Here is a 13835-nt window from a genome sequence, read left to right on the forward strand (position 1 = left end):
ATTTCTCTCTGTCTCCTAAACTTCTTTAATTTGGCTGCGGACTTCATTTCCCATACTGTCCTCCAGTCGAGAGCCCAAACCTACAGCGGCAGCAGCATCAGCGGCGCTGAAAGCCCCGCGGGACGCTGGAGAGGTGGGGTGGGTGTGTGTGTGGTGGTAGGGGGTGTTAGCGGAGAGCAGAGGGGAGTGTGAGTGTGTGTGTGAGAGAGTGTGTGTGTCAGTCAGTGAGCAAACCTGGCGCTGAGCGGCAGCACTGCACCTCCAACGCTGCTGTCAGCGCGCGCTTACATCCACCTCAGCTCCAGCCTCGCGCCAGCCTTTTCCGTCCAGTCCGCGCAGGGCTTTTCTCTCTCTCTTTCTCTCTGCCTCTCTCTCCCTCTCTCTCCGTAGCCCCCCTCCTTCATCGATACATGCGACTGAAGCGCGCTCTCCACCCGGGAAAAATCCTCCTCAGTCGGCCCCACCGCCTCACACTTTCCTCGGCGAGCTGCGGCCACTTTCTCCCTCCTCCTCCTCTTCCTCTTCCACCACCACATGCTCTTCGGTCATCGCCGCTGCTTTCTCTCTCCTGTCACGGACCGAGACGCGGAAAAAAAGAGAGAAAAAAAGTTTCGCTTGTGAGGATAAAAGGACGTCCAGGACCTGCGGAGGGATTGTACTAAACACCGTAAGTGATCCTAATGCTTCCTCTGAGACTATGTCGCGTTCTCTGTCCTTTTAAGTGGACTTGTTTAGCGTTTTCCCCCTCATTCAGCGGAAAACTCGCTCCTAGTTTTCGTCTATCTGTAAGGAGAACTAGTCTAAACTGACTCGTCTGTTGAGTGAAGAAGTTAAATCCACACTGTTTTTTACCCGGGACGCTCATGTCCTGTTGTTTCATGTAAGTTGCTTCTAAGAGGTTTTAACGCGAACAGCTCTTCCTTTATTATCACTTTTTGTCAGCTTGTTCATTTCTTTGTCCACTTGTGTGGCCGCATCTCTAATTGGACATCTTTTAATGTGCGGTAATGACTTCTGTGTGAGGAGCCGGGGTTTCAGCTGTTCTGACAGTTTCTGAACTCTCTTTAAAATGTAAACAGTGCACCAAGTGTGAGTTTAGAACTGCATTTTGTGTGCTTTTTCTTCTGTCTGTCTTCTGTCTGGTGCCAGAAGTTACCCAAATAAGTCGAAAAGTATTGTTTACTGACTGTTTGGAAATGTCGTGACTCACTGCTTCAGCGCGGTTTATAAAAATGAAGAATCCACTCAGAACCAGAAAACACGTAAACACAGTCAGTATGAACTGGAGTTTAACGCTGAGGTGATTTCCTCTGTGGTGGTGAATTCAGACTTAAGGCCTACAGAGCTACAGACAAACTAGCCAAACAAGTAAGTAACTAAGGTCAGTAAACCGCTCACATTAGTAAACTGCTCCATTTGAAAGCGTGAGTTAAACTAAAGTGGAAATACTTTCACTCAGCCGAGTCTCTGTGAAGGAGAGATGCTAACGGCTAAAAGTGTTCTTTATCAGATAACCGGCTCCTGAAAAGTTTGTTTCTGAGGTAATTTCTCTCTCTCTCGGGTTCAGTAACGTGGTGTCAGCTATCTCGGTTTTCTAGAAAACGCAGAAAGCAGAGTTTTGTGCGATTTTAAGGCGTGTGAGGGCTGCTTCGTTTTATTGCTCCGGGTTTTTTTATGGCCGTCTCAGCAATCAGAGCTGGAATTAAGAGCCCAATGTTGCGGCTGATTCAGATTTGGCGTTGAAGCCACAGCGCTGGAGCCTCCAGGCCCCCCACACACACACTCACACAGACAGATACACACACACCCGGGCTCTGGTGTGTCTCTGAAACAGGTTCGAGGGTTTGGATGCTCAGTCAGGCTGTGTGGAGAAGAAGGAAACACCTGTTTGTGCGGATCCCACCGCTGAGCACGGTTCTCCTCTCCGCTCCCAGATTTAACGGATATCTCCCAGATTATTAACGTCCTGCTAAATGTACAGGAGACGAGATTGATGGACTGACTTTATTCACTTTATTCATACGCATCACATCTGATGTCTGTAAATGTTTCAGAAAATGCATTCGTTACGATTTTTAGATTTTTAAATATGTTTATTTACTTATTTTTACAGTTTTAGTATTTTGTAATATGATTTAAATCCACATATTTAGCAATATGTTCTGTGGAACATGAAAAACCGCTTAAAAGCCCTAAACGTTAGTTTTACAGTGTAAATTCTAAATAATAAAAGTCTCCTCTCGGCTCGTCGGGACGCAGTGATTTTATGCAACAAGTTATTATTAATTTTTTTTTATTCCTCCTGCAAGCTCACATATTTTATATAGCTGTATATTAATAAAGAGCTTATTTTAATCATGGAGTTTTAACGTATAGATATATACATAATTTAATATTTTTATTTTTTTTAACTAATAAGATTTTTTTTCATGTCCTCGCTGGAGTAAAATAAATCTTGCTTCTTTTTAACTGCACATTATAATAGTAACGCATAAATAATTTCATGTTCATTTATGTTATTATTAAATGGCTGTTATAATAATATGGACCAAATAAAACCCACCAGGCTGGAATATAGTAGTAATAAAAATCTGTAATATTAGTTATTTTTATTCATGTTTTTACTCTGTTCTGTAGTTTGCTCGTTCACTTGCAGGGTGTGATGTAAAAGATCGCAATTATTCCTCCACATATATTTTTCCCCTTGTAATTTCTGTTTGTAGTGCGGTTCATAAATCTTAATAATCGGCCCTGAAATGTTTATAGAGCGTGCAGCAAGGTCTCCACATGCTCGCACATCCTGCTGTGTGTTTAATCCCGGAAAAGTGGAGAATGAAATAATTTACAGATAAACTCGTTTGCTGACAGTGTACATAGGAGCGCGCGGCTCCAGATAAGAGCTGAATTATAGCGTTAATATTAAAATACTGTACCATTATCACGAATCAATCGCTTATAATGAGGAAAAATTGGCTATTAATTAGAGTTAAATTTCCACAGGCGCGGTGGAGATCTCCACTCAGCTTCTGCTTTTAAAACCTTTTAAAACAGTGGAGTGAAGTGATTGAGGAACTGAAGCGCTTTCTGACTCCCCCACTTCTCCTCAAAGAGCCCGTAAAAGAGCCTCATTTGATCTCATTAATCTGACTCCTAATTTCATCAGGCTGACGGCTGATCAGCGCTGTGCTGTTCGGTTTTGCTCCGCGGTGCTGAAGAGAGAAAGAGAGAGAGAGAGATAGAGAGAGGGGGGAAGAGGAGCTGAGTGTGGGTCTGGGCTCGTTGGGTCTGTGGTGTTGTTGGTAATTAGTGATCGCGACCCGCGTGTTTAACAGATGATGAAGAGGGGTAAAGACGGAGAGAGAGAAAGAGAGAGAGACAGAGAGGGATCTCCAGATCGGACAAATGTGCCGAATCTGCCTGTGAATGTTTGGAGAGTTTTTTCGGGCTGGTTTGAGCGGAGAACACAAAACTCTGTGGAAGTTCAATCACAGCTCGTTCGTTAGAGTTTAGTGTGTTAAAGTGTCCTCGGCCGGCTCTGCTCTCCTGATCATGAGCTGATAAGCTCCTCACATGTGTTCTCAGTACTTGTTGAAACTGTGCTTGTCCGTTTAAAGTCCTGTGTGTGTGTGTGGTCTGAGCGCTCAGAGCCGCCGCTCCGACCGGACAGCGCACTTTGTAGAGGGACTCAGACAGAAAGAGCAAGAGAGAAAGACTTCTAATTTGGGGAAAACGGGAAAAAACAGAAGAGAGAAATGACAAAAACTATGCTTTTAAAACGACGATAAACCGAGAAATAAATATATATTTAATAATAATATATATTTAATAATATATAATTAATAAATTAAAGCATTTTATATATATATATATATGTATATATATATATATATATAAAATCACATGCATATATATTGTGTATACATAGATATATGTTAAATATATATTTTTAATTACGTTTTCTTTTTCGTATTTTATTTTATTCGTTAAAACTGTATTTTCTTAGTTAAATATACTTTTTTTGCACATTTTATTTTCTTATATTATTTATAATCGTTTTAATTAAACAATTTTATTGTGGCGTTTTATTTTGATTTTATTCGTTTTGCGTGTTTTTTCTGCGCTGCTTTGATTGTTTTATATACATGTTAATTCGTGGAACCGAAAAAATCGCTGCGATTTATTTTTATTTATATTTTTATAACAAATAGTGCAGTATTTTTATATCTAAATGATCTGCCGTGCATGTATAAATTAATGAGTTTGCGGTGATATTAGAGCTCCGTTCTTTAACTGACAGGAACTCGTTCTGATCTCAGTAGAGGTGAGTTCGTCTCTCTGATAAAAACAGAGCAGCTCACTCTCTGTCCGCTCTGCGTCAGCCTCTAAATCATCTGAAGAGTTAGATCTGTTTATTCACCTCATACCGTCTTCATTTATTTTAAAACAAAGTGTTTGATAAAATGATTAAAATCATTAAAATGATCCTTAAACGGCGGATTTCCTGATTTCTGTCCTGATCACTGAAACTAATGTTTGCAGTCCAGAATGAGACTTTCATTTGAAGCCCCTCTCCTCGCTCCCCGACGCTGATCTGAATGTGTCTTTCAGTGCTGTAGAATAAGTTTAAGTTCATTTCGCCCGCTCTCCCCGCAGGCATCACCAGTGCATTTGCCTGAGATCGATCACGCGCTGATATCTATCAACTTCTTCCAGTGCTGCTTATTACCCTCCCATAGAGCCACAGCCACCGTGCACGCGCTTTGAGAATGGCATTTACTCAGTTACACACAGCGGATCATTACAGAGCCACTTATACACACACATCCTGGATTTAAATATGCACCCTTAAGACAGTGTGTGAGACTTAGGGGGCGGTCACGACAGGGATCAGAACGAGACAGAAACAGTCTTGCTTAGGTTTCGGTTAATAACTGGTATAATAACGCTAAAACTTCAATATATCAGGCGGTCGCTTCTGCAGGCTCGATTTTATCTGTGAGAGAATCTGTCAATAGGAAACGTCACTGTAAACAATTATCTATTATTGAGCAGAGCCTGGTTTGCCAGTAGTGATCAGTAGGCCAAATCAGGGTAAAGTGTCTCTCTCCCTCTCTCTCTCTCTCTCTCTGTCTGTCTGAGTATGTATGTGTAGCAGTGGACGGAGGTGGGGTGAGTGGGGGGGCTCCTTTGTAGTCCAGTGCTGGCTCTGAGCACGGAGGAGCCAGACACCTTGCAAATAATCTGGGCTTAGTGAGGAATTAGTTGGCTCAGGTGGGTGGGATGAGACAAACAGTCCGTCAGCGGCTGAAATGAATGAATAGCCCGGGCTAGGACAGGAAACTTTGAAAATCATTTTGTTCACAATGAATCAATGTTGGCCCCGGAGAGGCCAGGCGCAAAGCTTTTATTTGAAAAAGCAAATCCTCGCTCGCTCGAGCCTCACGTCACTTTTTTTGCTCTATTTTTGTCGCCCGCTGAGCAAATTGTGCAAATTCTGGCGGCGGTGGTTTGAGGAGGAGGGGGGCGTTAAAATAAAAAAAAAGCCTCAAAGTTTAGTGGTGGTCCCCACTTGTGCACTGGTGTGCGTATGCAGACGGCAGCGTCCAATAAAGCAGTGATTGATCGCTGCTATTTATTGCTGGCTTTTATTGTGTGTCATACACTGTGGAGGAGGAGGGGGGATTTATTTGTTGATAGTGAAGTGGTGAGGCACAGCTTGCACGAGCAGTATTGATCTCGTTTGCTGTACGTCCATGAGTGTCATTATCTCTCGCCTCGCGCTCGCTCTGACACTAAATCTCACTTTCACGTCCGCCGCGCGCAGCCTGTTCGGTTTGTCGCCCCCGCTTTTTGGGTAATTTCTCGTTGTGCAGCTGAGGCGCGTTATTGAATCGTGCAGGTTTAGGGTTCCCGCTGATTCGTGGAGGACGCACGAGGCCCAGACCACCGCCAGCGACTGCACCTTCAATACCATCGACTGACCGATCGTTCTGTCCGTCTGACTGTCGCTCGTGACCACTCTGTCCCGCTCTACTGGCTCACTGCAAATATTTCGGAGCTTTTGCTCTCACAGTAACAGGAGCGCGCGGGAGGAGCGCGTAAAAGCCTGGCTCAGGCGCGCGAGCTCTGCACCAGCTATAGCCGCGATGTGTGCTCGCTTGAACCGGCTCGGCACATTCATGTTTTGCTCTTTAGAGTGCTGTATTTTTTTTCCTCTGTGTCTCCTCACCTCCCTTTAGCTTTATTTCATTCTGATTCTCAGATAGACACGATTTTCGCAGCCAAAGAGCGCCGTGGTACATATCCGTGCTATTAACCGTCACTAAACATCATTACCCAGGGTGCAAAGTTACTCAAATGGGCTCGCGTGCTGCTGCTGTTTCCTAGAGCTCCACAATCTCTTTCCTCTCTTTCCTCTGTCAAGTTTTCTTTTCCTGTTAGCGGCTAGGCGAGCGTGCTAAAAAATGACACTCTGACACTGTTATGCTGGCTACGAAGGGGCAACATTTTTGGGTAGTTGGGGTTTGGCAAAGAAAATCGAGTGTGCGAGAAGCGCAAACCAGGTCTAGTTTCAGGACAGATAGTGAGTATTTGAGACACATTAGCTTTTTTGGATGCGCAGTTGTCCCAGAAAGTGCCGTGCTTGTGTGTCAGGTTAGCTGTGCAGGGAAACAGAATTTTAAAATCAAATAGCATTCATTTTAAACCATTCCCATTCCAACACTGTAACTGAACATTTTTGACATTGTTCTCTTTTGGCTGGTGTGTTTCAGATCGCTATCGTTTGAGCAGCTTCTTTGCAGGTTTTCATCCAAAATGCCTTCTGAGTTCATGACCCCATCAGTGAACACAAGCTCACTGACACTGTAAGACAAACAGCCCTTTAACTTTTCCACCTAACTTGCAGTCTGGTTGGAATTCTTCTTCAGTCAAAGTAATCTACTGTGATGCTGATGCTGTGCTTAAAGTGTTTTTCTCTGAAACAGCTAAAGAATTTTGTTAAAGTTTACCAAAGGTTAATTGGTTAAAGTGACCAAATACTTTCTGGGGCCACTGTATCTGTAATGTAATGTAGTACTGCACATGCCAGGTGGGTTTTCGTACATTTAGTTTGTGTCATCAACAGGTTATAAGTTGTCTACTGTCATCTTTATTCGTTTAGCCTAGTGTGCCACTTATTCAGTTGCCTCCAAAAGTAAGTCATTTGGAAAATATGAGATACTCAGTCTTTTCATAATCTGTCAGGATGTTAAAAGTAGTGCATTGTTTCCAGTTCCTACTGGAATGGGCCTGCGGATAAGCACACAAGCCTGGAGTGGCACCAAGCTCCTCCAGACAATGACATTTCGTGAAGTTTTTCGAGAACGAAGCAGTTTGCTTCAAATGCGCTCCAAACCTGGTGTCATTTCCTGCCACGCTGCTCAAGAGCACTCCACTTGGGCTGGTGACTATAGAAAAGCCTCTGAAGCTCAGAGCACTCTCTGAGTGTTTAGAAAACACAGACGCTGACGTTTTGAGCTGCAGCGTCTTGGGGAGTTTTCTGATATATGATCATGTCTTTAAGGCTGTCCGTGGTTAACAGAGCCCCCTCAAGTGTTGCTAAATGTTGTCCAGTAATTGGTGTGAAATCTGTCGGTCATGCACGCGCTTCACCCAGTTACCCGTTTTGTCTTTGTCACCATCTCCTTGGAGAGTGGGGGAAAACAGTGAGTGGTGTGTGTGTGTGTGTGGTTGAGAGTGACTGTGCCTGCGTGCGTGTGTGTGTCTGTGTGTGGTAGAGAAGGAGAGAGTGATTGCGGGTGTTTGTTTGAAATAGAGAGAGTGAGTGTGTGTGTGCGTGCTTGAAAGAGAATTACAGTGAGAGTGTTTGTGTGAGAGTGAGAGAGTGGTTGTGTGTGTTTTTGTGTGTGTGTGGGGGGGGGGTATTGAATGACAGTGTCTGCCCCGTCCCGTAATAAAATGTAAAAGTGGTGCTTTCACGGTTGTCAACAGACTCTAAATACACTGACAGACAGACAGGCAGCAGGCCGTGAGCTGAGGTCTGAGCCGCATTCCTTACTCAAACTTTCACATTTAAACTCGCAGCGCTCGCACCGCAGTCCAGCCTGACACACGTTTGTTTTCTATGAAATTGGATTCCCACTACGGAAATCTACCCATGACATCTTCCTATTTATCTTTATTGTGTCTGGGAGCTGCTTTCTCTTCTTTTTAGATCAGTGACTCTCTGAGAGGAAAACGCAGCGCACATCATCAGAACTGACATCCCAATATCATAACAGTAAGATTTCTAAAGAAACAGCAGCGATCGTCTACGCTTGATACATATAACAAATGCACTGAGGGTTTTATTCTGGGATGTTAAACAGTGTATTTAGCCTAGTTAGTGTAGGTTTATTTACACGGTAAAAACTCTCCTTTACATGACCATTTTCCAAGCTCTCTTTGTCTCTTAGAATCAGACAGGCTGTTTTTGTTATGGCGTCTTTAAGATCACCTCTGTTCCGATTGGCTGCCCTGTGTTGCTCATTTAAAAAGCAGTCCAGGCTGAAACATACAAAATACATCAATCACTTTAATAAAAAAAATAAGTGTGGAAAATTTGGTTTTCCATAATGCAGGTCTGTGGATGGATAACAATCATGCTGTTTTGTTTATATATAAATTTGTGTAACATTTTGCTATTAGCTAACAGGCAATTAGTGATGGATGTTAAGGGGGTTTGTTGAAATGCTGTTGGTGATGCAGGATTCAGTGTCTTTTGGGACTTTAACTCTGAAATTGGAGAAATTGTTTCTGGCGTGTATAAATATATACTTGGAAAGAATGAGAAACAGAAACAGAGGGACGAGAGACATGGTCCAAGTTGTTATGGTTGCTCTCCTTATTTTTGCACTCATTCACTCTCTCTCTCTCTCTCTCTGGCGTGTCAGTGTGTGTCAGGCTGAATCACCACTTCTCCTAGTTGTTCTGGAACACTGCTTTCTCAGTGTGTGTATGCGCATGTGTGTGTGTGTGTGTGTGTGTGTGTGTGTGTGTGTGTGTGTGGTCGGGGTACCAGGCAGACCGACCAGCCGCAGAAGTGATTAGCACATCTGTACAGTGCTCACCCCACTAATGCCCTCTCTCTCCCTCTCACTCTCTCTCTCTCTCGGGAATATCCTGTGTCCTTTTATTGAATTGTCAGTTACATGCTGCCCGGTTGTACTGAAGGTAATGATAATAAAATTCAAATATCCAGGTAGACCAGGCACAGCGGTGCAGAAATTATTAGCACATCTGTACAACACTCAGCCTACATTCTCTCACTCTCTCACTCTCTCTTTCACTTGCTTGCCATTGGGGGATATCCTGTGTCCTTTTATTGGATTGTCAGTTTCACACTGCCTGGCTGCACTGATGGTAATGATAATAAAATTGAAATATCCAGGTACTTACCACTGTATTACCTTGCTATCAACACCTAGCCACACTCATTTGTTTCCAGGTTTTGCACAGACCTGGTGGGAGAGAGCGAGAGAGAAAGAGAAAGCGGGAGAGATAGATTGAGGAATAGGCTGTTTGATATCGGGGCATTTTGGAGGTGCCGTTTTCCTGGCTAGCGAAAAGACAAGCGCGTAATGCGATTCTCGGGCGTCTGGCCAAAGCCGAATGGTGTAGTGTAACCCATTCTCAACAGACAGGAAAAGGAGCACATTCTCCTGCCATGTATGTGATAATGTAAAGCTCTTTACAGGACCACTGTGTGAGTGTGTGGGTATGTGTATGGGGGTTACAGATGTTCAGATCAGGTTATAAAATTGATTCGAATGAGTGTTCTGGACAGCTGATATCTGTAAAAATGCCTGTGTAAATTCCCTAGGAGTTTCTTTGATGCCGTTTGATCTTCTGTGTGGCATTTGAAATAGCTTCATGGTGACGCGAGAAGAAAGGCCCATCCACGTGAATTACTGCAGCACACAGAGAACATTTTCCGTATGGATCAGCTTCAGGATCAAATGCTACTTTTCCTCATTGCCTATGGCTCTTATGTTCACATTTGCGCAAACTGATTCATGAATAATTCCTAGATCCCAACAAACCTCCCTCACATTAACATAAATATTGCTCCAAAGCTTGCCTTTTTAAATTAACATATAGTGCAGTCTAAGTATTCAACTGGTATCCAACTAAAGCATTGAGTGGAAATCATTACAATCAATTACCAATTTCATATAATTCAATTCTCACTTTAACTTGTAATAGCAGATCACCTTCAAGTCTCCCCATAGGGATTTGAAATAGCCTACACATAACACACGTGATTTCTGGAAAAAAAAACTTCTTGCAACTCATTAAATCCACTCACACTTCGGCCAATCGGTACATCTAATCCTCGCGGGGCTCTTGGGCCGTTGGACCACAGCACAGGGTCAAGGGGTGAAGTGCGGCTAATTTATTCATTCAGTCAGATTTCCTGTGCAGATGGCAGGCTGATACGCTATCAGTATGAGAATCCCATCGGTGGGGAAAAGGCCCGAGTGCTCACACGAGCAGGCCTGCTCTCTTATCTGATCAGAGCGAAGGCCTTATCAGCCTCAGACGCCGCTCCGCTCCACGGACGGCGAGATGGGGGAATAAGAGGCTTATACGCGATCTGGACCGCAGATTTGAGGTGGAGGAAAGTTTCCGTTTTAGAAAAAGTTTGGGCAACGCTTTATTTTGATGGTCCACTGTAGATGCTCTGTAGATACTCACCTTGTATTACATTCAACTAATTAGGTATTAATACAGGCTGTTTAATTAAAAAAAAACTTTTATGCTTTTTTGAAAGAAAAATTCTGTTTTGATTATATGCTTTATTTCTTATATGCTTTATATGTTTTTTCTTGTTGTAGCATGATCTGGTCATGTATTTTGGTCTGCTATAGCTAATCTGAATGTTTAAATAGTTTAAAACCAAATACCATGGTAAACTCAGTTTTCTTTACTTTTTAAAATAAAACATTTTGATGTAGTTCATAAACATTGTTAAAGGCTTCAAATGTACTGTTCACTCCCCAATCCATAGAGTGTGTGTAGGAAAACTAAGCTACAAATGCTTTTAATTTATCATTGTTGAAATGTCCCAACACATTTATATGTGACTGCCCATATGGCCTATAGCAGTTTATTCCACACATTCAAATTGAAGAGATAAGGAGCATTACCACTGGCAATCTGTGGCAGAGTTATTGGAGCAGAAGATGTGGAAAATGATTAAAAAAATGCTGCTTGTGGCTGAAGCAAACGAGCTGCATGGCCTTCCAAAGAATGCAGACATCCAAAAGAAGTTGCTGAAGTTGCTGAGCTAAGGCCCTTGAGGATTTCTGTCTGTCCGATATTCCTGACTTGTTTTTGAATGAAGGATAATACAGAGCAGTCAAACAGAACAGAAGTTGTTTATTTATATCAGTTTTAAAGGCACAGTAGCAAAAACAGCAGGTTTAATTGTAGGGGATAAGGAAAGATTGAATATGGTCATGTAAAAATGAATGAAGAGTTTTTGAAAGTGGACTACACAAACATTGTAAGCGGTCCTCAGGGTAAAAAATTAAATATAGCACTTTTACATTCAACTTTTGTTAAGCCCTGAACCTAAAACTCTCACCCAACGATAACCTAACACTAACCCTAAGTCTGGACCTAATCCGAGCCCTAACATTGTTGAGTTTCAGTTGTTTATAGACAATCTATTAGGGACCATCGTTCTTACCATCTGTTGCTCTGTCCTGCAGAAGGAGCCCTGTCCAGGACGATCCCACAGTGAGAGGCGCCCAGACGCCCTTTTCTGAGAGTGGAGGACGGACCGACCGATTGGCACCATACTCCCCATACCATTCCCCCCCGCTCTCTTCTCTCCACCCCTCCCCCTGACCCCTCCTCCTCCTCCACCTGTTCCCACCAGCAGCCCCGCCGGCAAGATGGACCTGCATCGGGCCGCCTTCAAGATGGAGAGTTCGTCCTACCTGCCCAATCCCCTAGCCTCTCCAGCGCTCATGGTGCTGGCGTCCACGGCGGAGGCCAGCGTCCGTGATGCCTCTATCCCCTGCCAGGGGCCGCGGCCGTTTGGGGCACCCGCCTCTGCAGAGAAGGATGTGCACCTGCCCTTCGGCAATGGCTCCTACACGTTTGCCTCCATGTACCACCGTCAGGGTGCCGTGCCCACTTTTGCCAACCGTGACTTCCCACCCTCGCTGCTCCATCTGCACCATCAGTTTGCTGCACCACCACCCAACCTGGACTGCTCACCCCTGGGCATGCTGAACCACAGTGGTGTGGGGGCCTTCCGGCCCTTTGCCTCGCCACCAGAGGATCGCGACCACCAGGCCTCCTCGGGTGCCTACCAGTCGGCCTTCACCCCAGCCAAGCGTCTCAAGGGCTGCCTGGAGGCTGAGGCCTCACCTCACCTGCGCTACTCGGACGCTGAGGGCAAAGAATATGACTACGGTGGCGCCCAAATCGCCTCTGCCTCGCCTGGCGCCCTCAAGGCCGCTGAGGATGGCAAGAAGATCTTTGCAGTGTCTGGTCTGCTGTCAGACCGAGAGGCTTCTTCCAGCCCAGAGGACCGCATTGAACGCTGTGAGTACTCTCCTGCTTCTTAGGGTTTTTAGAAAACATTCATACTATATACATACCATATTACATTTACATTTTGTTAGTGTTATAAGAAAACCTTGTAACTTTTGGTTTGAAAATACCTTTGCAAATGTTTTTTTCTCAAATTACATTAACAAATACTAAGAGTATTATTTCATTTTCTTACAACATTGATGATTTACAATTATGACATTTAGCAGGTGCTCTTATTCAGAGCAATGTGCAGAGTTTATTTGTCCACTTAGAATGGTAACTCTTAAGCTAGTAGCAGTAGTAAGTAGACCGGAGTCTTAAGACTCCTTCAAGTTAAGTTACTTAATATACTTAAATACAGAGATACACAATACGCAGAGATTTCAAGACGAGTTTTTGTGTGTTAAGAACATGATTAGTGTTCATTTATACACTCATCAAAGAGATAGGAAGACACACACACACACACACACACACACACATACATGCACACACTATTTATTCAGCAGTCTCTAAACACATTCTTTTAGTAGATTCCTAAGGTAACACCTAATCACCTCAAGGCTTTAAACAAATCCAGCCAACTCAAGGCACACATGTTCTTAATTGCAGTGCATTCTAAGCAACTGATTTTTTTATAACATGGGAAAGCTTTTTGTTCTACTGCTATCACTCTTTATGCTGCACATTGTAGTAATTCTCAATAATTCTTTTCAAGTCAAGGCAAAATATGAAAATATTTTCATAGCACTTGTATTGAAACCTTCACCAACAATAACACAGTAAGTTACTGAGCAAGAAACACAAAATAAAGAGAGAAAATGCAAGCGGCATAACCTTACGCAAAGGCAGTTAAACATTTTGCAATCAGGATGCCCAGTAAAGTCATATTGGTATTGTCAGATATTTGCTAAAAAATAAATATTGACATCAGACAGATGTTTAGATTTCACTAATATTTCAAATTGATATTTGATAAGTGATGAATTGATACTTATTGTACTCCAGAAGAGCAGAATGTTTAGAAACCCTAGGCTACCGTGCCAAAATCTCTGCAATTTATTTATTCATTTTATGGCATTAGTAACCCTACAGAAATAAGTGTTAAATTTCTCTGTGATGCTAATGCTGATGGATTTAGTCTGAATTTCTGTATTTTATAAATGTTTTTCTATAGGTATCGGCAAAGAAGTACGTGAATATCGGTATCGGCCCACAATTACCGTATTGGTGCATCCCTAATT

The 13835-nt window shown here is 43.2% G+C and overlaps 1 protein-coding gene across 7 annotated transcripts in view; it reads left to right on the forward strand.

Moving 5' to 3' along the window:
- Positions 1-232: 232 nt before the first annotated feature.
- The window catches only part of rnf220a (ring finger protein 220a), a 143424-nt gene continuing 129821 nt past the window's right edge, over positions 233-13835 (forward strand). Inside the window, exons 1-2 of one of the 7 annotated variants that reach the window (XM_036596486.1) lie at positions 233-667; positions 11757-12600. In XM_036596486.1, coding sequence (XP_036452379.1) covers positions 11943-12600 — 658 coding nt within the window. In that variant the 5' untranslated portion in view covers positions 233-667; positions 11757-11942. The remainder of the gene's footprint in view (positions 668-11756; positions 12601-13835) is intronic. The other 6 variants (XM_036596490.1, XM_036596485.1, XM_036596488.1 and 3 more) reach the window with 6 other exon arrangements.

The sequence above is a fragment of the Colossoma macropomum genome, unplaced genomic scaffold, assembly GCF_904425465.1.
Source record: "Colossoma macropomum unplaced genomic scaffold, Colossoma_macropomum, whole genome shotgun sequence".
In the NCBI taxonomy this organism is placed as follows: domain Eukaryota; kingdom Metazoa; phylum Chordata; class Actinopteri; order Characiformes; family Serrasalmidae; genus Colossoma; species Colossoma macropomum.